Raw genomic sequence first — 25,636 nt, 5'->3', positions numbered from 1 at the left:
GCCGCGAAATACTTTTCTTTCTTTCTTTCTTTCTTCTCGTTTCCTCGCCTCCTGCCTGTGCCGCGCCTCCCCCCTTCCGCCCCTCTCTCGGCCGGTTTGAAATTCATATTTCGAAGAAAGTAGGCGAGCGTAGCCGAGCAACCGGGATATGCAAGTGGGAGACGAGGAGAGGAGAGGGGGAGGGGAACGAAGACTAGCAGCGATTCGCCGAGGCGCGTGTCCTTCCTGAATTTCAATCCTGAGCCGCTTTACGTCACCGTTAAACTGGGTCGCGTCCTCTATTGCAGGAGTACCCCGTGTGTCTCGAAATTCAATGTTCCGAATGCGATATATACTTGTACGTGTTTTCCTTTTTTGTGTGCGCCGGTCCCGGCGTGTGATCGATAAGACTCGCTCGTTCGCGTCGGCCCCGGAAGATTTCCGCGAGGTTGATTAATATTCGAGCTAACGCTGCGACTGCCGAAAGGGGCGGAGGAAGTCTCTAGATTCGTCTTTCGAGGTTGTTGGAACTGTAACGGACGCTTCTGTTAGGAATGAAGCAATCGATTTAGCGATACGTTAAGTGAATTATCAATCTGAAATCTACTCGGTTGCAATGGAACGTTCTGTGCGCGTTGGTTTTAGATAAGGCGTTCGTATAGATCTTAGAGCCTCGTCGATGAGGATCGACTGAAGTTTTGTTAAATAGTTAGCGAGTCTAATATCCATAGAGTCCCATGAATCCAACGTTGGCGAGTAATTAGTAAACGTGTCAAGTTTCGTTAGCATTAAACACTGAAGCGGGACGCACATAATAAGACAAATATAATATCGAAGTATCCGAGCTGCGTTATCGTTCGCACGTTTATCTTGCCGAATAACACCGAGTCGTGTTACACTGATTGCAGTGCAGAATGTTCTTCAAATAATTGTAACGAATCGCGGTAATTCAGCGATCATTTTTGCGTTCGATCTCTTAAGAAGCGAAGCTTCTCGCGGAACGATCTCTTTCGAATGACATTTTCACGGATCACCCTGTTTGTTGACCGTGCCTATTAGCATTAATTGGACACCCTGTATGTGTACATATTATATACGCACACGGTGCACATGTATATACGTGTGTACGTGTATATACGTACGTATATATGCATAGACGGTGCGTGGTTAATGTACAAAACGAAGCTGAGAGATACTAACGCTATAATTAGTCGTCCTTGCTTGCCGACTGATCCGAGGCTCGCCTCCATTCATAGATCCGCCGCTTTTCCAACACGCACCGACGCCGTCTTCCATGTGCCGCCGCCGTTTCGCGCCAGTTCGCGAATCGAATATTCAATCCGGAATTTCACCTTTTTCTATGCGAACAGGCGGTTTTTCAGCGGAGACTCGCGAACCTAACGGAAACGCTCGATCGGCGACCGGACACTAGACGGCGAAGCCAGCCATTTTGGAGTGCTCTTCGTTGTACGGACTTATATTCGAAAACAATGAACGTCTTGTGAAATGAAGATAATTAACCCTTTGACGAACATTCTCTAAAGCTAAAACCTTTCGCAGGTTCTGCGAAATTAGATATCGAATACTTGAATAATGGAGAATAAGAACTATGCACTGATTTCTTGCTGTCGAGTGATTAACCCTTTGCACTCGACGATATTTTTCATTAAAGATATTACTTTCTGACTGAATATTAACGATATTCTTCGCAACACAATTGATCTATAAATTAAGAGGCAGAACTATTTTACTTCGATGTTTTATGTGTTGATACGTTGCACAAGGTTTAATATTGAATTGAGAATTTTATGAGTTTGCTGCGTCGAATCATGTGACTGAGAGTCACCTCTCGAGTGCAAAGGGTTAAACCCTTACCACGTGATAACGTGTAACACCGCGGTGAAGATTTCAAATGGAATTTAAACCCTTGCCTTATAACCACGTGCCAGACTCGCGGTGATTTTCAACGTGATTCAACAAATACTACTCGGTTCATTCGAATTCGAAGTAAATATTCTGCAAAGTTACTATATTTAGAAGGAAACATAGAATATGCCTAGAACTCTTTCTATTAACGACAAAGTAGTCGCATCGATCGGAGTTGAGAAGGAAATAGTGCAAGGGGTTAACGCGTCGACGTAAATCTCTTTTTTTCAGTAAATTATTAACGGTGAAGCAGTTGTATCGATCATGGTTGAAAAATCAATCATAGAACAAGGGGTTGAAGTTCGATCAGTGGGATTCAAGTGGAATGCCTTTTTGCGTTGGTACAAAAAGAATTCATTGAATCATTGCACGGTTCGGTACTTTACAACGGTGTTCGACGAATGTACTCGTTATCACCTGTATACCGGTCATTACGCGAGAAACATGGTTCAAGGGTTGACGAGAGTTCGCGTGATTCGATCGAAACTTCTCGCAGGAAACGCTGTAGCTTCCGAAATCGGTATGTTTCACTTCCAGTCGACGAATATCCGAGAACGCTGTGGCGTCAGATTGAAAAGGAATCTTCTTTCTGCGACCAGTCATCAACGGTGCTAAAAGGTGACGTCATTGGAGCATCCAGCTCAGCGATAGGTAACTTTCCTCTTCCCTTGATAAATTCAATCTCTGCCACTTCAAGGATTCACGAGTATCCCTTTAACCCTTTGCACTCGAGAGGTGACTCTCAGCCACCACACGATTCGATGTAACAAAAATACAAAGTATATAATATTAAGTTTCGTATAATGCGTCAATATGTGAAACATTTCTATAAAACAGCTTTGTTTCTTAATTCACGTATGTTTCCTCATTAACCCCTTGGCCTATGATATCTCTCTCAACTCTGATCGATACGGCTACTTTGTCATTAATAATTTATTGGAAAGAGAAAAATTCTAAGCATTACGCCTATATTTCCTTTTAAGTATAATGGTTGTTTGCAGAGGAATAGTATTTACTTTGAATTCGAATGTATCGATTAATACATATATTTGTCTCACTCGTTGTTGTAGGGCAAGGGGTTAATTTGTTTCAAACGTCATCTACATCTCATAGGAAAGTGTCGAATGTTTCCAGCGAAAAGCTCCAGAGTGCAAAGGGTTAACCAGATTACTCGAGAATCACTCGAAAAGCGAGTGGGAAGTCGGGAAATTGCGGGCGGAGCCCGTATGCGAGTTTTTATCTCGCCTAGGCGGAGGCAATTTCGTTCTGGGACGAGAAGGTGCGGGCAGATAACGAAAGTTTCGCGGCAGATAAGGAAACGGCATGCACCTGGCGCGCTTCGGGGATCGACCGTCGACGAATAACCTGAAGTTTCGAAGTCTCTCAACTTCTTAGAGGGACGAGCGACGCCTTCGGCCATTGCTCGCCGGCCGCGGGAGAAGTGGCTAAGAGACAGCGAAGAATAATCTGATTGAGACCCGACTTCAAGGGGAGCGCCCTAGAGTGAAACGCGATTATAAAACACAACGGCGCCGTGTCTCGCGTGTATCGGATTAAGCTGTTCATTGTTGAACGACGGATTTTCTCGAACCGCCGCAGTCCGCGGAGTCCAACGTCCGACGCGACGAACGATTCAACCGATCAACCCTTCGCGAACGAGAATCTGTTGACCCTTTGGAAATCTTTTCCACAAAAGCTGAGTTATGCGTTAGAGTCTCGATTACTGGAGGAAAGAGAAGTATATAGGAATCTCTCGTTATTTGAATATTTAAATTATTCATATGCAGCTTTCGAATTTAGATGGAGCTTGAAGCCATCATGGCGGCGTTCGACCGCGAAGGGTTGACTGGATTCGATGGATGTTCTCGTGTTATCGAAATTTCATGTAAGATCTATTATTTCGTTTCAGTAATTTTACTGAGTCGTGAAGGGTTAATGATGTTTAGTACGATTCTGCTAGGATTGTTGATACAGTGAATTCGACTTCGATCAAAAATTCGTAATTGAGTGAGATTTTACGATGCATTCAAATTATTCATTTGCAGCTTTCGAATTTAGATGTCGAAGTTCGAAGCCATTATGGCGGCGTTCGACCGCGAAGGGTTGACTGGGTTCGATAGATGTGTTATCGAAATTTCATGTAAAATTATCTCAATTTTACTGAGTCGTGAAGGATTAATGATGTTTAGTACGATTCTGCTAGGATTGTTGATACAATGAATTGGACTTCAATCAAAAATTCGTAATTGAGTGAGATTTTACGATCCATTCATTACGGCCGCGAGAAAGCGTGCAAAGCCGAGGTTAAATTGGGAATATCCGGCGGATTTGTCGCGCGATCGAAACAGCGTGGGACAATTGATGGAAATAATAAATATACCCCGGGGACGGTGAGGCGGTTTCAGGATAATTTCGCGATACGGGCACGCGGAATTCCCTGAACGAAGGAGAACACAATTAGATAAATTGATAGATATCGATGAGGCCTGTAGTTACGGTCACTTTGCGTGAACCTCGACAAAAGCGGCCTCCCTGAAACAACCCACGCTAATTATTTATCCGTGGCTGGCCGGCTGAAAAAATGGACATTTCGATTGGGTTGTTAGTGAACCGTACACGGTAAAATGCGAAATGTAAATCACGATCTCCACTCTGTTTAATTGTTCATTTCAGTTAGGGTAGCGTCGAGTATTTCAGTGTTATAGTAGTAGTAGTATTGACATTGTAATTATTAATGTAGTAATATTATTATTAACATAGTGACTAGTAATATACTAATCATGTAGTAATATTATTATTAAGTAACCACATTTATATTATTATTTATAGTACCAATATAGTAATATTACTAATATAGAAATTACTGATACAGCAATCACTAATGCAGTAATATCACTAACACCCTAATCACAAACAGTCGTACAGTAACATTACCAATAAAATAACTACCAATATACCAGTATCATAGTAATAATACTTCAGTGTTTAACACTACTCCAATAGTTCATTACTCGCGCAGAATATCACCTTTTCAACTCCGCCCTACCGCGAAACAAAGGTAGCTCGCTGCTCCAGAAGACGCCGTGCCTTCCGCAGGTTTCCAACCACCGTCGCCGGAGCAGATGCAATTGCGCAATCCGCGCAGCGAAAATACACACGTAGGTACACATCGACTCGACAGAAAATGTCAGTGGAACGGCTGGAGCCGTGTTTCAAGGATGCCCCGGACCGTCTGAACAGCAACGCCCAGCAACGGAGATGAAAATAAATAATCAAATCGAAATAAAATAGAACGACCATTCATATAAAATTCAATATTCCTTGCAGTAACATCTCCCATGAACGTACTGTTAAAGTTCACAAAAAGATCCCTCTTTTCACTCAGTTATAGAACAATACGTCGAAGTAATAGGAGTTTTTAATGAGACACTGAGAGCAGATTTACAGCGAAAGGCCGACGACGTCCACGACGCGGATGAAAATAATCAAATTAAAATAAAATAGAACGACTATTCATATAAAATTCGATATTCCTCGAAATAACACCTCCCACAAGCCTACTGTTAAAGTTCACAAAAAGGTCCCTCTTTTCACTCAATTATAGAACAATACGTCGAAGTAACAGGAGTTTTTAATAAGATACTGAGAGTAGATTTATAGCGAAAGGCTGACGAAAATAAACAATAAAATTAAAATAAAATAGAACGACCATTCATAAAAAATTCAATATTCCTCGAAATAACACCTCCCATAAACCTACTGTTAATGTTCACAAAAAAGGTCCCTCTTTTCACTCGATTATAGAACAATACGTCGAAGTAATAGTTTTTAACGAGACACAGATAGTAGATTTATAGCGGAAGGCTGACGAAAATAAATAATCAAATAAAAATAAAATTCAATATTCCTTGGAGCAACACCTCCCATAAACCTACTGTTAAAATTCACAAAAAAGATCCCTCTTTTCACTCGATTATAGAACAATACGTCGAAGTAATAGTTTTTAATGAGACACAGAGAGTAGATTTATAGCGGAAGGCTGACGGCGTCGACGACAAAAGAAGGAAGGCTCGACAGGAGAGAATGTTGTACAGCGGAGTTGATTATGTATCTAAGTATGTAAGATATGCCCGCCCGTTAACCACATTATCGACATTATATCGAGCACCGTCGTCGCTCCAGCGAGCCTCGCGCGCCGCGATGCTTTCAACGTCACGCAGACTTGCACCGGGCCGTGCGACCGACCGCCTCTCCCAGCAACCGTGAACTTTCCGGACGCGTTTCGCGGCGGCAGATACATGCCCGGTTTCGAACGCTCGGCGTCCTTTTGTCCTTCGACCGGAAGGATGGAACGGTTGCCGGGGAGATAGGGCTTTCCACTGATTGTACGCGCGGCCGTGGTCGCATTTGAAACGAGAGGAACGGCTCTCGGCTCGCCGGATAGAGGGTTAAAAGGTTTCGAGGATGATCTTCGGTTCCTTTGTTTCCCGGAACTGATAACGTTCAAGCGTTGCGAGTGATTGAGATCCTCGGGTTCTTTTGATAAGCGAAGATGGGACGGTTGTTCGGTCGGCATTCGAGCTCTTCGGGAGTTTCCTCCGCGAGAGAGCTACTATTCTCCACGAGAGAGCTACTATTCTCCACGAGAGAGCTACTGATCTTCAATCTTCCCGCAGTGACCATCTCTCAAAATATTTTTATCGAATAGTCGATTAGTTACAGTTCCTCGTGGAAACTATGAAAATACATTTACTCAGATTTCGATTAATTCGTGTCATTAGATCCGTACGTTCTATAATGTCTCAGGCGACTGTATCGTTGGAATAATTATGAAACAATGTGATCGGGAACGAATCAGTTTGACCTATCCGGTAATTGCAGTGTCGCAAAGTGCCACGTATCGTTCTTCGCTAGAGCAACCCCTCGATCATGGGACACCGACTCAAGGGGTTCGACTTTCCTATCGAAGACTACGTGATTCTCTACCGGGAATAGATTCCAATTCCCGATAGAGTCCCAGGGGACAGGTGCGTGGCAACGGTTGACGCGTCGACGCGAAACTCCGAGCACGCAGATACGACACGATTTTGATCGAAGATAGCGACGAGCACAATGAGTCAATCCGCGGCAACCTCGTGTCCCGATAAACGGCGTATGTAGGCAGACGATAGTCACGAGCAAGCGAGCGAGCGAGCGAGCGAGCACGGCCACGCCGATTCGTACAATTCGCTCGTTTAATTCGCTTTAATCGCGACGTCACGTCCCCTTCCTTCCGCTTCGGCTCACGTCCGGATGCGAGCTTAACTCGCCAGCTGGCAACGGGGGCAGGAGAGGAACGCGATCGCCGAGAGAAAGATAGAGGGAGAGGCTTTTTCGTCCTAAGGGTACGTTTACAGCGATGGTAGCTGGGAGAGAATGATTGGAGGCTGCACGAGTCAAACTGGAGAAACTGTTCATCATAAAGTAGCAATGGAGAGGCCAGTGATTACAGAAGTATAAGTAGAGGCAGTGGAAGCTGAGCTAGAGGCTGTACGAGTATAACCGAAGAAACTGAAGATGATTGATGCACTGGAAGAAACTGGGGATTATCAAACTGGAATTAGAGAAGCTAGTATCGAAGTAGAACTGGAGAAACTAGGGGGTATCAAAGTGGAACTAGAGGAGTTAGAGACTATCGAAGTGGAATTAGAGGAGTTAGAGACTATCAAAGTGGAATTAGAGGAGCTAGGGGCTATCGAAGTAGAACTAGAGAAACTAGGGGCTATCAAAGTAGAGCTAGAGAAGCTAGAGGCTATCAAAGTGGAATTAGAAAAGCTAGGGGCTATCAAAAAGTAGAACTAGAGAAACTAGGGGCTATCAAAGTAGAACTAGAGAAACTAGGGGCTATCAAAGTAGAACTAGAGAAGCTAGAGGCTATCAAAGTGGAATTAGAAAAGCTAGGGGCTATCAAAAAGTAAAACTAGAGAAGCTAGGGGCTATCAAAAAGTAAAACTAGAGAAGCTAGGGGCTATCAAAAAGTAAAACTAGAGAAGCTAGAGGCTATCAAAGTGGAATTAGAAAAGCTAGGGGCTATCAAAAAGTAAAACTAGAGAAGCTAGAGGCTATCAAAGTGGAATTAGAAAAGCTAGAGGCTATCAAAAAGTAGAACTAGAGAAACTAGGGGCTATCAAAGTGGAATTAGAGAAGCTAGGGGCTATCAAAGTAGAGCTAGAAAAACTAGGGGCTATCAAAGTAGAACTAGAGAAGCTAGAGACTATCAAAATGGAACCATAGAAACCACACACCACAGAAGCAGAACCCAATAAAATATCTCGCTAAATCATTCCACGCTGAAACTTCAACGTCGATCAATCCATCGCACTCCATCTTTAATCATTCATTCAAGAACATCTGTTAACCACCAGAATTCCCACAAAAGTACAACAATATCACGACTAGCTACCGTAAAACCTCATCGACTTCGATCGAAACCCCAACGAAATCGAACCGAACGACAAACGCCTCAGCTGCCAAAGTAAGAGGAATGTCGCAATCGCAAACAGGTATCGTATCACTTGCATCGTTGATCGATTACCGTGCGCGCTCGATCGCTCCGGCGTAGAAAAAACATTTCGATTATAAAACGAAAGCACGTACGCCTCGCTCCCGTCGCTGATCTAATCGAGTATCGCGGCGGCGGCGGCGGCGGCGGCACCGCGCTGTAAACGTACCCTAACTCTTCAGACACGGATACCTCTGATAGACACACACCGGGCCGCCTATCAATGCCGTTCAACCCCTGCCGACCGGAATTAATATAGCGAAAGTAACCTCCGGAATGAATTCGCTTTCCAGACAGTCAATATTACCGCCTACGCGACCCGGACGACCGTAAATTCGGCCCGATACGCCGGGGTCGAGGGGAATTCCGCTGAAACCCCGCCATTTCCTTCCACAATAGCTCAATGCCGGGCCGGCCCCCTCCGCCGGTGGAACGGCGGAGATTACAGCCGGAGAGAAAGAAGAAAATTCTTCCTTTCATGCGCTGCTCGCTCGCCCTCTTTTCCTCCTGGCCGCTCTTATTTTTTCTTCCCTTTCTCTACTTTCGAATCAGCCCGAGCCACTCGATTTTCCGCGCTGATACTCCGCCGCTGGAAATTCGTCTTCTTCCCGGCCAACGGCGGCCGATGTTCTCGGACCTCCGGTATTAAAATTTCATGCCGCCGCCGCCGGGCGAACGATATCCTCGAACGTGCTGGAGGCTTGTGTATTTATAAGGCGGGATAATGTTAATGCTATTCTAGAAAATTTTCTTTCTTCGGACACCGCTCGACCGACCCCTTGCTTCATCGCTGCTGCGGTATTGCGGTGTGAATCTATATTTAGTTTCGCAGCTGAATATCAGTGCACGAAAAGATATCTAATCGTGACTTAACACTAGGTTTACGGAACGCGTGAAATTGAGGTGTAGGTGATTTTAGAAATGTTATTTTGTTAATGTTTACGCCGATTTTCATTGGTGCGATCACAGTGACATGGACACCAATTACCTACTATCGAATCTCCGGTTTCCACAAGCGAAATAAACGAGCATTGATTCTTTTGGGAATAATAGAATGAAGTGTACAATAATGCGTAAACCTAGTGTTAACAATGGAATCAGCGAACAACGCAACTATTTTGTATGGTTTTTTGGTATAAATTATATCAATCATTTGCACTCGAAAGTTTTTCACTTGAAGTATTCTATACTTTCTAATTAGACGTAGACGAGATTCTTTAAAATGAATTTAACAAGAAATTATACATAAGTTAGGTATAAAGCTATTGTCTTTCAATGTTTCACGTATTGATGCAATATACAAAGGTTAATGGTAAATACCGAAGTTTATAATTTTGCTGTGTCAAATCATCTGGCGACTGGGAGTCGCTTCTCGAGTGCATTTGTTAATAATCATTCGGAAAGCTTGTGTATATTTTCTATAATAGCCGAAGAATCTTGAAGTCACATATCAGTATATTGGCATCTTGTTGATTCATTTCATTTTGCACTCAAAGTGGCGAATAAACTTAAGTAATCATTTAACTTAAACTTTTCTATACCCAGGCGTGAAAGTTTAACGTCATTGTAACTTAAAACTTACAAAATATATTTATTTGATGAAATTATCGAAACTATTGAATACGTTGTTAGTTCGTATTCATATGTGTATATATTAATTTTGCACTGCATAGATTTTGTTATAATCATGAACAAAAATTCGGCCCATAGAGGGTTAATGTAATCGGTAGTTTCACTGTTTCAAGAATTAAAGGTACGCTCGTAGACTCGATCTAGTTTGAAAATCTACGCGGCGAGACAACGGTTTTATACTCTACATTCCCACGAAGATCCAGAGTTCCGTCGTTAACAGGAAAAAAGCGGCAGAAATCAATACGAGGTCTACGGCAACGCGTTCCCGGCGACGACTGAACTCGGACTGGACGCCGACTCGGAAGAACGTCTACGCACGTTAATCCGGGGACGTGACGGAACAATACTTTCACGGTAATTCGTTCCGAAATGTAAATTGCGGTTCAAGCAAAAGGTCAACGAGACTCGATTCACCGGATCAATTCCCTTTGAATCGCCCCACCGGCTGCACACACGGCCGATTTTCAAACGCGCGCCTCGACCTTTCGCAAACACGAAATTATACACGTGCGTACACGTGGACGACGGGAAACGGGGGAAAACGAATGCCATTGGATGCTCGAATGTCACCGGAACCTGGAAATCGCCTGTAACTTTCAAGGATCCTCCGGGATTCGCGTGGAGAACGACGCGAGGGATGAAAAGAAGTTCAAAGGGCAGCTAACTCATGGATCGCGAAGGAAACATTCTCACCGGAGAATTCGAGATCGATAAATATATAACACTGCTTTGCAGGATCACTGAATTGTAAAGGAAAATCTTTCGTCGCTAACTCCTGCGACTTCGGAATAGAAAATCTAAGTATCGCGTTGAAGAATAAATCATTGTTCATCTTAACCACTGGCACAATGACGAGTGAGACTCGTGATGAAGATTTCGGGACTAGTTTAACAATTTGCACTCCGAAGTTTTTCACTAGAAATATTCAACAGTTTCCAATGAGTTACGGATGACATTTAAGACGAATTGAATGAGGGAATGTACATAAGTTAAGAAGTTATTATTTCAATATTTCAAATATTCATGGATTGTAAGAAGCTTAATGTTATATGTAAGACTTTATGATTCTGGTATATCAAGTTTTATGAGAGTCACCTCTCGAGTGCAAAGGGTTAAACATAAATATTGTTCAATGCGCATGGATCAAAGCGAAAAGCTATTTTATTATCAGTATATTATCTTGAAAGAAAATTTGTACGTAAAGTGCAGTGGACAATTTCTTCGCATTTTCTGAACTGCCGATAGAAACATTTTGCACGAGCTTAGCAAAAGTAAATAATACGGCAAAAACGGAGAAAACAGAATGTGGCAAATAATAATTCCTCGAATTTCCGTTTAATTCGAGGTCACTAAAATGGAACGTCGAGTTGAGAAAAACGAGCAGTGTACTCTGCCTAGGCGCATTGTAGGACGCGAAGCTTCAACTTTCACCTCCCACGAACCATTTTTTCCTACGACGTTTTCGCCACGTGTAACAGGTGGAAAAGGCTCGTACTTTTCTGTTTATTAAGTCTAACAAGGTCGAGTATCGACGATTTCTCGATACCTGTGATTAGTTTCGCTCGGAAACAGCAGAAAAATAGAGAAAACAGAGGAGCCGCTGTAGCTCTTTAGATTTCGGTTCGTTAAACAGACCGCTCCAATTTCACGAGATACCCGTGGGTGTTGATTCGACGACCAACGCGTCGAATTCCTAGATGGTATCGGGGGAACACGGTGCTCCGCGATCAACAACGCGAAGCTGACAAACAAAACGTCGAACGTTGTTCCACTGCATCGCAGACGGATTCAAATTCGCCGGCGACATATTGCGTCCGCGTCGCTTTCCGAGACGGAGCGCAGCTTGCGCACCTGATACCCGATATCGCGGGGATAAACACGAGCCGTGATCTCGTGCAACATGCGACGCGACGCGCCGTGCGGAATTCAAAATCATCGACCGCCACGGATATCGAATCGAACCAGTCCACCGCTCCGGATCGAACACGGCGATTCGTTCGCCGGCGTTCGATGGGAAACGGCCGCGAATGCCAATTTTCCCGTTCCCGGACGGCCTGATTGTATCAAAAATTGAACGGATCACTTTCCGTGATTGCCATGCATGATTCCGTGATGGTTAAATCGACGGATTACCGGCAGTTCCGCGGGGAACAGGAAAACACAGGCCGGTCGTATTGGTTCGGTGGATCGAAGGCACTTGAGCTTTATAGGAAATTAAAAATCACTCGCTTCGTTTATGCGCTGCGAGAAGTTACTGTAGGTCGACATTGTGTTTCCAGTGATCTTATCTAATTGGTTTTGTTGTTTGCTGAATTTGAATAACATTTCGAATTTGTATTCCTCTTAACACTGGAACTACTGAGCATTTCATATGATTGATATGCAATTCCTATAAAAATTGTAATAGATTATTTTCAGTTTCTTCAGATATTCATTATAGTACTGATATGAAAATATTTATTTTCAAAATCATTTCGAAGATATCAGTAATTGCTAAACAAAAAAATCGAAACCAGTCGTTTTGACTGGAACCCTTTGCACTCGAAAGTTTTTCACTTGAAATATTCAATACATTCCAATTAGATGTAGACAAGATCCTTTAAGATTAATTTATCAAGAAATCACACATAAATTAGGGAACAAAGCTACTTTCTTTCAATGTTTCACGTATTTACGCAGTACACAAAGATTAATGGTAGATACAAAAGTTTATAATTTTACTTATAAAATCATCTGGCGACTAGAAGTCGCCTATCGAGTGCAAAGGGTTAACTGTCCTTTTTATGGATTATTGCAAAGATACAGATGTTTCTATGGAAAGTCATTGAATAAGACAATAATACGAGAAACAAATTAATCTCGATGGGGCTTAATTTCCATTAACACGTTGGCCGCACGATTTCATAGAGCAAAGTACACAAAATAGAAAAACTACAATATTAAATCATTTGACTGAATCGGATTATCATTGTACGTTCATCAAACTGAATGCCACCGCAATGGGTATCATTATTTATAATACAGAAATATTTGCGAATAATCATCGTTTAATTGAGCGAATTATACTAATTCTATTTGCTCTGGGTCACCGGTGACCCCCATGGAATTCAACGTGCTAAGGGAAACGAAAAATTCATTCGACTGTTCGTTAGTTACAGCGTTAATTGGCCCTTTCCGAGATACCGATCGCAGATCCTGCAATGCAGGAACACCCTGTAGAAGGACCTACGCGCAGCGCGCGTCGCCGCGGGATCGGCACACTTTGTAGCCGAGGGCGAGGGGTTAGATTCAATTAGATTTACCGGGGGAAGTAAAGACACGTTAATGAAATAATCGTAGGAGACAAGAAACAGGAATGCTCAACCTCGTTGAATTCCATTCTGCCTCTCGCCACTGTGTTTTTTTTCTTCCCATACAGCTCTTTCCCAGCCCACATCCGGATATCGTTATACGTATCGTGAAGAGAGGAGAACGAAGATTCTGCCCCCAGCTCTCCGCGTCGAACTACAATCCTTCACTGCTGCATACAGTGTGTCCCGTTTGAATCGATGCACACTTTCGTCTCCTCGTTTCGAGGAAAAATTATTTATTTTCGAAAATCTCTTATACAAAATGTATTTTATATGAATTATTATTATATTCTTCACTTTTATCGTTGTTACTGTTTTTTTATATTTTTACTTTTTCTTTAGAGGAACAGGATATGTTTCATGGGTAACGTTCTTTTCTTCTTTTTAAACGATGTACGGTATCTGAGATGACAGCGTTTATCGATTAAAACGGGACACCCTGTATGTGACATCCCTCCCTCCCACTCCGTTCCCTCCGTTGCCGGTCGGTCTCTCTATGCGTCGGATAGAGAGATGACTTCGGTCTCCTTTTTCGATAAAAGCTCACCCCTTGCCCACCGACTTCCGGTACACTCATCACTAGAAACGTCCATTAGCGGAGCGGGTCGCCCGCTTCTCTTCCACGGGAAACACGAATTTAAATTCGTTCGGCTGCCGAACGCTGTGACCCGTGGCGGGAAGAAAAGAAACGGACGTTTTGAATTTTGAGTGTTCGAATGGTCGAGGGAACGTTGGATACTCATGGGTTTCGGATGATCGAGTAACTCCTGTGAGACACTCGAGTGTTCGAATACGTGAACTAGTAAATAATTGAGAAATTTTATTTAAAAAAAAAAATGACTTGAAGCGTCTTGACCCCTTGCCTTACGACATCGTGTCAAACTTGAGAAGAAGTTTAACCCTTTGAACTCTGTAGGCTCCAATATTGCACCAGTTATAATATTAAATATTTTAATGAATCTTAAAGAAACTATCCTAAAATTATTAAATTTTCCACGCGTCCAAATTTTGCACTAAAATAAAATATCGAAGAAATCTAATAGCATTTCTCATTTTCGCTGGGAATACTATAAAAATTAGTTGCAGTTGCTGATAGATTATAAAACAACCTGAAGTGCAAAGGGTTAAGTGAAACATTATTGTTCTTGTTAGCAATCTGTATGGTTTATACTGAATCTAGACATAGAAAGAGCATGGAACGAATTTTACTAGTGTATTATTAACGATAAATAGTTCTAACAAAAGCACCTAGGAAATTCAATCGTAAGACAAGGGATTAATGCCAGAATTTCCAAACGAATCAAAATGGAAGTTTCATGAATTCTTCGTTTCACGATTATTGAAGTTCTAAGGATGTTTTCGAAAGAAATTGTTGAACTGTTTTAAGAGTAATTTAACCCAGATGTATCCTTAATAATTATAGGTATAGCAAATAATGATCTCTAATAAAAAAGCTTTCAGAAGTTATCGTTAACTGCTCGATAGTTTTAGTCTCAGGGACCTCCAACGTGGACCGCGTGCTTTGAGAGAACCTGTACCACCTCGAAACGCGCGGAACACGGCATCGAAACGGTCGAATAAAAATATGTCGGGTTGCTGATTTTTCCCGAGATACCGTGTAGGCGTATTACCGATAAATATTGTTTCCGGTGCGATAAATCGTGTAACGGATCGGTTTATCTTATCGGCGCGGCCGAATTAAAGGCGCCACGAATCCGGGAGGACTCGTGCGCGACCGATCGCTCGCGCACACGAGCGTTTCGCTTTTTTTTCATTTTGCTCCTTTCGCGCTTTGAACGCCTCGTCGATCGCCTATGCGCCGCGCGTACCTTGTCCGGACTGAAAAATCACTTTTTACGCTGATACAGTAGGATTCCGAGGGACAAACACCGTGAAGAACCGACATTTTGCAATCATAGAACAATGTTGTACGCGTTCGTGCTGTTACAAAAACATACGCGACGATTATATGCAGACAGTAACTGCTTTAACAAGTGGAATATATTATAATTTAAATAATTAATGTATAAATGGAATACGGTAGGATTCCAAAGGATAGACAGCGTGAAGAACCGACATTTTGCAATCGTAGAACAATGTTGTACGCATTCGTGCTGTTACAATAACATATGCGAAGGTTATATGCAGGCATTAACTGCTTTAAGGAATGGAATATATTATAATTTAAATAATTAATGTATAAATGGAATACAGTAGGATTCCGAGGGAAAAACAGCGTGAAGAACCGACATTTTGCAATCATAGAACAATGTTGTACGCGTTCGTGCTGTTACAATAACATACGCGACGATTATATGCAGGCATTAACTGCTTTAACGAGTGGAATATATTATAATTGATATAATTAATGTGTAAATTGAATACAGTAGGATTCCGAGGGACAAACATTATAATTAATATATAATCACCACTAGAAGTAGCGAGCAATCAAACTGCCTTTTCGATTTTTTTCTGTAATCCCAATAGTGTAACTATTGAGTTCAATTGGTCTGCAATAGTTTGCGTATTGGTAAATCCATTTCCCTAGTAATTTCTCAAAGCATCTATTCTATCTATTCAAAAACTGGAAATAAAGAAATTAGGAATAGGCCATTTTCACCTATCCGGTAGTTATAGTATTAAACAGTCAGTTCTAGTATTAATAGGTAGTATTAAATATTCCCTTGTTCCGTGGAAACTAAAATACAAAATCTACCATCCACCGCTACCATTGTCGTGCTAAGAACATCTTACATAAAATTCTCCTGTTTTACGAGGAAACAAGACAAAACGCAACGTCCGCAACGAGTCAAAATTACCCTACAATCAGAGCATCCGGCATCCGAGGGTGAATAACTGGCAACACCGAAAACAGTGATCCTGGATCTACGGTAAGAGGACCCATTGTCCTCGGACCTCGGAGGAACAGGTTGCAAGTCGCCGGATCCGAGGAGGAGAGCAAAAAGAGAAGGAGGCTAGACGAGCGAGCGACACAGCCACGAAAAGAATGACGACGAACGCCGTACGGCCTCGGCTCGTGCGAAAGCCAGCCGGATGTCCGCGGATCATTTGACCGGAAACCGAAAGTTCGCGCGGCGCTCGCAACCGATTCGACTGGACTGCCGTCTAACCCGATCTGAACTCTCCCTAATTTCTCACTTCGAATTATATATGAAGGTTATCCAATATTATTTGAAAATTATACGCAAGAAATCTGGCGATTTCACTTCTACTTAACACATTGCGTACGGGATAATTCTCAGAAAACTGAATTGCGCGATGGCAATTTTCACTGAAGTCAATTTGTATCACTATGCATAGAAAAACTCAGATATCATATTGTTATGTAATATATTTTAAATAACAATATGATATCTGAGTCAACTTGTATCACTATGCATAGAAAAACTCAGATGTCATATTGTTATTTAAAATATATTACATAACAATACATCTGAGTTTTTCTAAGTATAGTGATACAAGTTGACCTCAATGAAAATCTACGTAATATATTTTAAACAGATAATCAATTCGAATGAAATTGTATATTTCTTTCAACGCTGTGGTAATTAGCGAAGTTGCATAGCTAAGTGTCTATATAAAAAAACAGATAGATCTGATTAACCCATAACTTCGAAGATTTTAAACTATACACCTGCAGTTTCTACCAAATTAGATAGAATATTCAACTAGAGAATAAGTAAACCATTTACTTCCTTACTGTTCCAACAGTTAGATCATTTGAAACTTATTCCGAACCTGAAAGTTTCATCTCGGCGAAATGTCATTCGTCCGCGACCGGTAGAATCAATACTAGCAAGCTCAAAAGAATCAGTCAATCTTCCACGAATGAAACAAACTATAAGAAGTACAGTCCGCCGTAACAAATGAGTTTTACGATCCCATTCACTCCGTAGATTCAGATTCCCTACGATATCATCGGCAAACAGAATTACAATAGATGCTCTCCGACAAACGTTACACAAACTACACGTTTCTCTCTTCGCGAAGATGTATTCCCCGCAAAAGTAGCGCTTCGGAGGTTCCCATAACTGTACGAAGACCCATAATCCGTTTACAAGTACTCCCTTTTTTCATGTATTTATACAGTTCAGCGTTTCCGAGAACGGTTCGATCCGAACGGAACATGCCTCCGCGTTTCCTCTGCGTCTCTCCGGTGTCTAATATAACCGATTCCCCGCCGCGGTTCCGCGCATCAAGTATTAATATTTTATCGTTTCCCAGGAAGCTTATTCTATTTTCAGCGAGGCATTTCCTAATTTCACCGGTGGCGAGCAGCGAGCGCGAGCGCGCGCGTTCCACTCTCGGCTAGACGGGCACGCCATCGGCCCGCCCGGTAATATTATTACCGATACCATTGTCGAGCGCAGCACGTGTTGGAAATACGAAAGTCGCCGACAATTATAGACCCTCGTAAAATTTTCAAAGTCCAGCGGCACCGCCGCCGCCACCGCCGCCGCTCGCTCGGGCATCGATTACGCCGACTGAATACGGGATCACGCCGGTGTAGCACGCCCTCGCCGGAGGAGGACGGCCGGGGACCACGGGAAAGAGGATGCCTCTTGGCTTAATTAATTACGTAACTCGCAGAGCAGGAGACTTTCTTCGACGTGACCATGGAAACCAATTTTTTACTCGGAATAACTGCCGATGCGATTGTTGCTGCGGAAAGCTGGCGTTTGCGGAAACATTCGGTTGTTTATTCGTGAGAAATATATATATATCCCAAATTCCCAAATTTTCCATTATCAGCAATCTGAAATTTCTACGCTCCGCTCTACATTCTTCACGTGAATTACCAAATTTCTATTGTAATATATATATAAATATAGTAAATAATATAGATAAATAGATAAATTTTCCATTATCGGTAACCTGAAATTTCTACGCTCCGCTCTACATTCTTCACGTGAATTCCCAAATTTCTATTGTAATATATATAAATATAGTAAGTAATATAGATAAATAGATTGGGATAAATAGATTAATAGATAAATTTTCTATTATCAGCAACCTGAAATTTCTACGCTCCGCTCTACATTCTTCACGTGAATTCCCAATCTATTTATCTATTATATATATATACTACAATAGAAATTTGGGAATTCACGTGGAGAATGTAGAGAGTGTAGAAATTTCAGATTGCTGATAATGTAACACTAGAACTGCCGTAAGGGAGCTATTAACTACATGAGGCCATTTTGCTCGTTTGAACTAATAGCGACTACAATCAAGTTTATGTATTCAATATATTTTCGGAATCTCTAATTACAAGTAGAAATATTTATACATGAAAGGAATCAAACTCTTGCTTTCAACTTAGTATTAATCAAATAGATTGCATCGATCTACTACTCGATATGTGAGAAAAGTATTAACCCCTATCACTCCAGGTTGTTTTGTAATCTATCAGCAACTGCAACTAATTTTTATAGTATTCCTAGCGAAAATTAGAAATGCTATAACATTCTTCGATGTGTGGAAAATCTAATAATTTCAAAGTAATTTCTTTAAGATTCATTGAAATATTTAATATTAGAACTGGTGCAATATTGGAGCCTACAGAGTTCAAAGGGTTAACGATTCGTTATAAAAATTAGCAAAGCAGATTTCTTGAGACCCGAAGAGCTTCGTGTTGCAGCACTTGCACAAATGCAGGGATTTATTTTGAAGTTTCTTGCGAAAGCATCTTTATCGTTTTAATAATAGCGACGTCAGTTAGAATTAAGGAGCGCTCTACTTCCTGGCTTTTGGAACTCGAGAAATTTGGTCTTCGCGTCGGAATCCGCAGTGTATTGATATTCGAACGGGAGTAGGGTGAACGACTGTCTCAATGGTGAACGTCCGAGGAATGGATTATAATAGAAATCCATCGTGGGAAAAGGGGACGCGGGATCTTTCGGAAGAAAGGCTGGATCCCGGAGCCGCGCAGCGTTAAATCGGAAACAGTCCGCGGAGGATCCGGCGGAAAGGAGAATCGGGTCGGCATTCGATCGGCAACCGTCCCCGGATGAACAGTTAACAGCGTATTAGCGCGAGGCCGCTTCCGGTGTAATCGGAATTCCATTTATACTTCGTTACGGAGCGTCGGGCCGTGTAAATCGTCGGAACGGACACCGTTAGCGATGCATTGTCGGCGACCGGTCACCGTCCATTGGCCGCGAGTCGCAGGCATTAGGCTAGTCGCCGTGATCTTTTCTGTATAGGAACACTGTTCCGGTGGCGGGCAAGAAGAATTTCAAGATTTTTCGACTTCCTGGTTGAAGACTACCGTGCTTCTCGAAGATCGAGCGTGTTCAACCGCTTGACCTAGAATGTCGTGTCGGACTCGTGACGGAAATTTTAAATCGATTTCGAGGAACCCGAGTATTATTTATTTGTTTTTTTAATGTGAATTGAATGATACTTTTCTGTTATCAATTGTTCCCCTTCGTAGAGTGAACATCGGTAGAATAAGCAATTTGTTCTTTTTCTAATAAATTAGGATAAAGTAGTTGCATCATAGTTAAGAAATAAATCGTAATTAAATCGAATTGCTATGGTTCGCTCAATTAAACGATTATTTGAAAACATTTCTATATTATAAATAATGCTATCTAATGCGACGACATTCAGCTAGATGAATTAATGATAATTCAATCAAATGATTTGATATTATATCTTTGCCAAAATCAAGTAATTGGTTAACTTCAATTTTTATATCGTTTAGTGAAATTATTGAAACTATTAAATATATTAATCATTCGTATTCAAGTGTGTAATTTTGTACTGCATAGATTTTATAATCATGAACAAAAATCGGTGCATAGAAGGTGAAAGTGTGTACAATATACCAACGCACGAGATATTTGAATAAACTAACCTTGTTCCCCAATTTATATTCAATTTCCCTTCGAATCGTTCTTAGACAATGTCCATATCGCATTAGAAACTGTTGAATATTCCTAGTGCAAAGCTTTACAATGCAGAAGGCTAAAGGGATGAAACCCAGTAAAGACATTTACACTGAGTCTCGAGCAGAGACCTACTTAGCTATTCTTCTTGCGTGTACTTGTCCTCGTGAATATACCTTTCTTTATTAGAAGTGAATAACATGTACGACGCAATAGATAGAATAGAAACATCCGCACAATTCAGTTTTCTGAAAATTAATATTTATTTACCTATATTTTAGGTATATTTAAAACGTAAATCTACATTTTAGAATTTAGATTAACAATGTATTCAATAGTTCAATAATTCCTATGCCTATGATTTCCTTAGGCATGATTTAATAACCCCTTTGCCTATGATTTTTTTCTCAACTATGACCGATATACGGCTACTTTGTCATTAATAATTTATTGGAAAAAGAGAAAAATTCTAGGCATACGTTATACCTATATTTCCTTTTAAGTATAACAGTCGATTACAGAGGAATAACATTTATTTTGAATTCGAATGAACCGAGTAATACATAAATTTGTCGAATCATATTGAAAATCTTCTTAGTCTCACTCGTAGTTGTAGGACAAGGGGTTAAGCTTCATCGGCCGAACCAGCGGGTACTATCAAACGGAGGCTCGCGGTACGATAAATCGTGCCGGAAGAAAGAAGACCGCTGAGGAAATCCCGGACAGGATTCGCCGGAAACGACAAAGGAATTACCGGCCAGGCTGACCGTGCAATTTCGTGGAACGGACTGCCTCGTGGAATGGTCCGCTCGGTTAGATCCGTTTCCTGATTACCCACGGGACGGTCTCGGCCCGGTCTTGAGCCGATCGCGAGAGTTGGCCACAGCTAGCCTTACCTAGCTTATCTAGCTATCTAGCTTGCTATCTATCTGGCCGGCAAACAGGCGGGGGTGGAGGAGCGCGTTCCGTCGGTGTCGTTTTACAAAACGATACGCACACCTACTTTTACTGGAATACGTCATAACGCGGTTGCCGGGCTACGTGCCGCCGCCGCGTAGCGATTTATCAGCCGGTATAAATAAACGGCCGGAGCGGCGGTCCGAGCCAATTCATGAATGACTGCGCGCTGCCCCTGCCGCGCGCGCAGATCCTCACGGTTTTCTCCAGCCACCGACTCGCACGGTTCTGATGTTAACGCGTTAAGCGCCACGAAAATCTTAAGCGTTTTCCCATGGAGTTTGTCTTTCGTAGCGAGGAAAAGTAGGAATACTTATGAATCGTTTGGCGTTGCGACGTTTGCGTTACACTGTTATCAACTTAGTTGCGTTGTTAAACATTTTTATTTCACGTCGGTTGCCTTGTATGTTACGATTGTTTTTTAGTCATTCGGAAGCGTCAGTCACCGGTGGCTGACATGGCGCTTAACGTGTTAACACTGGGTTTACGGAACGCGTCGATTTCACGTAGATTCAATTTTATAAACATTATTTGGTAAATGTTTTAATCGGTTTTAATCAACGAATATCAACTTCCCCGGGGACAATAGAATAAACTGTACAATAAATGCTCGTAAACCTAGTGTTAACACTGTTTCTACTGAAGGTATCGAGGCAGCTTTCGAAATGTTAACTCTTTGAATTCGAGGATAATTTTCTCAAGAAATATTCATTATTTTTTTTATGAGATATCAGTATGTTTTACAACATAAAGAAATACCTTGTATAAATTAAGTGACAGAACTAGTTTATTTCGATGTTCTATGTGTCGATACATTATGGAAAATTTGATTGAATTTTCATACGCGTATCGCTTATTTATGTGTTAATATGCTTTTTTTATTAAAATTGTTTGGAATCGCTGGTAATACCAATGAGACAAAGTTTCGAGTGCAAAGGGTTGACTTAGAATTATTTTCTCAGTCTAATTAGTTTTCAAGTTAGTTATAAAGAATATTAATCATTTCATCGGAAATTAATGAGTATTTTTAATGAGAAATATTGTAAGAGACGATTAACGAAGCTTGGTTAAACTGTCGACACTTTGTTTGAAATTTTAGTTCTATAACAGTTCTGTAGATAGTTCGAGTGATTAACTCGAAACAGAAAAATTTATTTTATCTTGTACCTTGGATTTTATTGGGACACCCTACAGTTCCGTGAAACAAGAATGGAGAACCCCTATTATAGGGAATATTCCATTTGCTGCCAGCTGTTTAACGCGAATGAACATTTCTTTTTTGTGTTACAATCGAGCACGAAACATCGCTCGAAACTGAACGTTCAGGAAATTTGATCGAGTAGTGACACTTGATTTATTTGAATAGCTGTCGAGTATCTTTTTCCCCCCTCGAGTACTCGAACGTTTCCGGTTGGAACAATATGAAAACACGATAAGGTTAACCGAATGCGTGGTTCCGTATCGCTGACGAATCACCATGAATCAACATTATCACCGCTGTCAATGGAATCTTTGTATTACCGCTTTCTAGTCTCGTGCGCATAATTACACTGGCCGGGAAAAAAATCAAGTGTATCTTGAGTCCTCGCGTGAGGTTAATACAACAACGATAGTATGGAAACTGTTTTTCATGACCTAGGTTGTATAAGAGTAGACTGGCACAACAATGTTTTAGAACACCGATGTGCATTGCTATAAATATTTAACGAAACAGTCTTCGAAATTTCACTGTTGACAGTAGGACTACGTCGCAGTCAAAACGACTGGCTTCAATATTTCCGTTTCGCGATTCTTCATAAAATTGAATATTCGAGATGATCTTGAAAATTTCACTGGAATACTATGATTACCTCAAGACATCGAGAATAATCTACTGTTGCAATTTTTATAGAGATTACATATCAATCGTGTTAAGAACTACCAAGCACAAACTGACTTTTCTAAATTTCTTTATAAAACATAATTCCCTATTTATCAAGATTTCAATTAGCTCGTATTTCAGAGCAGGTCAAATTAGTTTCTTCAATTTCTCAGAGAAGCGTTTGTATCTTTCCAGTAATTATAAAAGAAATCAAGATCATTCTGACACATCCGGTAGTTCTACTGTTAATAATCCCCTTAAAACTCTACCAAGTACCATTTTCAAAAAACATTCAAAACATGTCCCCCAAATTCATTAGAACTGGAATAATTAATCCGTGTGCCAGTTGTATAGGTTAAGAGTATTCAGTATAAATCTTACTTCATTTATCGAGCATTTAATACGCAGAGACGGATTCGAAATCCGTCGCGGTTACGTTTGCGCGAGGTTCCCGTCGCTTATTTTGGAGCAGCCTGTAGAGGAGAGCGAGCGCGTGAAACAGAACACTTCCGGCCGACGAAATACATTTCGCATACGGCGTCAGCTGCACACGAGCCGACACGTCCCGGTTTTCGGTCGCACGATAGGTAGGTGATGTCAATATCAATGAGAGACGCGCAGCGGTTTTTAGGTTAGGTGTGCGCACGTGCGAGGAGGCCCCGCAACAGCGCGCGCGTTTATTATTCGTTTTTACGCACACGACACGTCAGGGTCGCGGCGAACCGCGGGGCACAGGTGTGTCCTGTTTACACGGGGCCGAACAGAAGAAACGGGAGAGAGACCGGAAGTTACGAACGGGAAAACGGGTAGCAGCCTGGCGGCGGGTACGCACCTGATCCCGAAGCTCTCCTTCCAGAACTCGGCCGCGTCCGCCTTCGTAATGCGGAACTTGTGCCCGGCGAACACCCCGTTCGGGAAGATGGCTTTCAGCTCGGACAGCATGTGACTGAACACGAGGCTGAGCTTCGTCAGGTTCCGGCGATAATGCGATGTCTCGTCGAACATCTTCTCTTTGCCCTCCTTGAACAGCTTGATCGCCTGTTTGCACTTTCTCATCAGGTTGTTGATGAACACGCAGAAATGCTCGTTGCTGTGCAACATCTGCATCCTGTCCTCGTATTTGCTGTAAATCAGTCTCAGCCGCTGATAGGTGTCGGGCAGGATGTCTAGGATGAACGGGGGGGAATTTTTCAGGTTCATTCGCTGGTGTTGACACAGTTTCACCACCTTGTCCATCAGCTTCCAGGTCTTGTCTAACATTCGCTTGTCGGTGGAGAGTTTCGACGCTGTCATCGGGTCGGCGAAACGGCCGTGAAGCTTCTGGAAAATTGAACCTATGTGCACCGCTCTGGTACGACTGCTGTGTCCTCCTGACGACATCTTGACGTGCGCGTACATATCCCCTCGGACACCGGGACTCCCCTGATGGTGGTGGCGGTGGCGGTGACGGTGGTGTGGTGGTGGTGTGGTGCTCACCTTCGATGCGAGTCCCCGCGCACTCTTTACCACACTTACACACCTTCGCAGTAGAACCACTAACAAACAAGCCTCGCTTAGGTTAGCCTGGCCTGCACTCCCGTGATATGATATACCGCATTTCCTTTTAGCGAGACGCGTCCACTGCCTCGACGACCTTCTCACCAAGTCCCGACCACCGGACGTACCATAATGTTACGCGATACCGCATCCTAGTCCAGCTACACACACCGTACTGACAACAGCGGACAGCCACAACGAATCGACACTGACACACGGACCAAGCGTGCCCGTGCCTCGTTAATTTATGCTTCCGCTCATGACCGCGTGACGCTTGATGGCGCTGCTGTCGCGCGGCAGATTTAAACGCCGAGAATCGCCGCGGAGGAGGATTTATTCTGTCTTTGATACCGCTTCAGATATATTTAGGGCTGCGTTGCCTATTTGGCAAGCATTTCTATTTACATGGGTTAATAATGGATGCTCGTTCAACGCTGGATACTTAACCTTTCACTAGATTATTTAAATATTTTCTATTAATGTATATATATAATACTAATTACTATTAAAATATTTTATAGCAGTATGTTTGTTTAAGTGATTTATCTGAGTTGATTAAGTGTAATGTCATTATAGTGTCGTGCTAGTATATCGAATGAAGGAAGAATACATTGTTGCAACAAGATGAACGTGTATTTCCTTGTACGCTTTTATAATACAACAATTTCAAACAATATACATACAGGACTATTTATAACGTAGTGAATTAGCTTAAGAATATAAAAGAGATGGCATACAAATTAGATTAAATGATACACATCATAAATTAATGAGTCGTGTAGGTCCAACTTGTGGAAACCTATGAGCGTAAAAAAATGTATGCGTAATCGCGCCTGATTCGATATCTGTAAAGCGAACACCTTGACTATAAGATTTTTTTGAAATACCACGTTATCTTGCATTCGAGAGACGATAAAACATAGCGATAGTTTCGAGTTCT

The 25,636-nt window shown here is 42.0% G+C and overlaps 1 protein-coding gene across 6 annotated transcripts in view; it reads right to left on the bottom strand.

Moving 5' to 3' along the window:
• Cbl (E3 ubiquitin-protein ligase CBL) overlaps window positions 1-24,936 on the bottom strand; it is a 43,495-nt gene extending 18,559 nt beyond the window's left edge. For all 6 annotated transcript variants that reach the window (XR_012998094.1, XR_012998095.1, XM_076365081.1 and 3 more), the window contains exon 1: window positions 23,993-24,936. Coding sequence is in view for 4 of the 6 variants with exons in the window: in XM_076365081.1 (XP_076221196.1) it covers window positions 23,993-24,558 (566 nt within the window). In the remaining 2 variants the exon portion in view is untranslated. The remainder of the gene's footprint in view (window positions 1-23,992) is intronic.
• Window positions 24,937-25,636: the final 700 nt, after the last annotated feature.

This window comes from Nomia melanderi, chromosome 2 (genome assembly GCF_051020985.1).
Source record: "Nomia melanderi isolate GNS246 chromosome 2, iyNomMela1, whole genome shotgun sequence".
In the NCBI taxonomy this organism is placed as follows: Eukaryota; Metazoa; Arthropoda; class Insecta; order Hymenoptera; family Halictidae; genus Nomia; species Nomia melanderi.
Note: the sequence above shows the minus strand (reverse complement) of the source record. Positions and strands in the feature narration are given on the sequence as shown.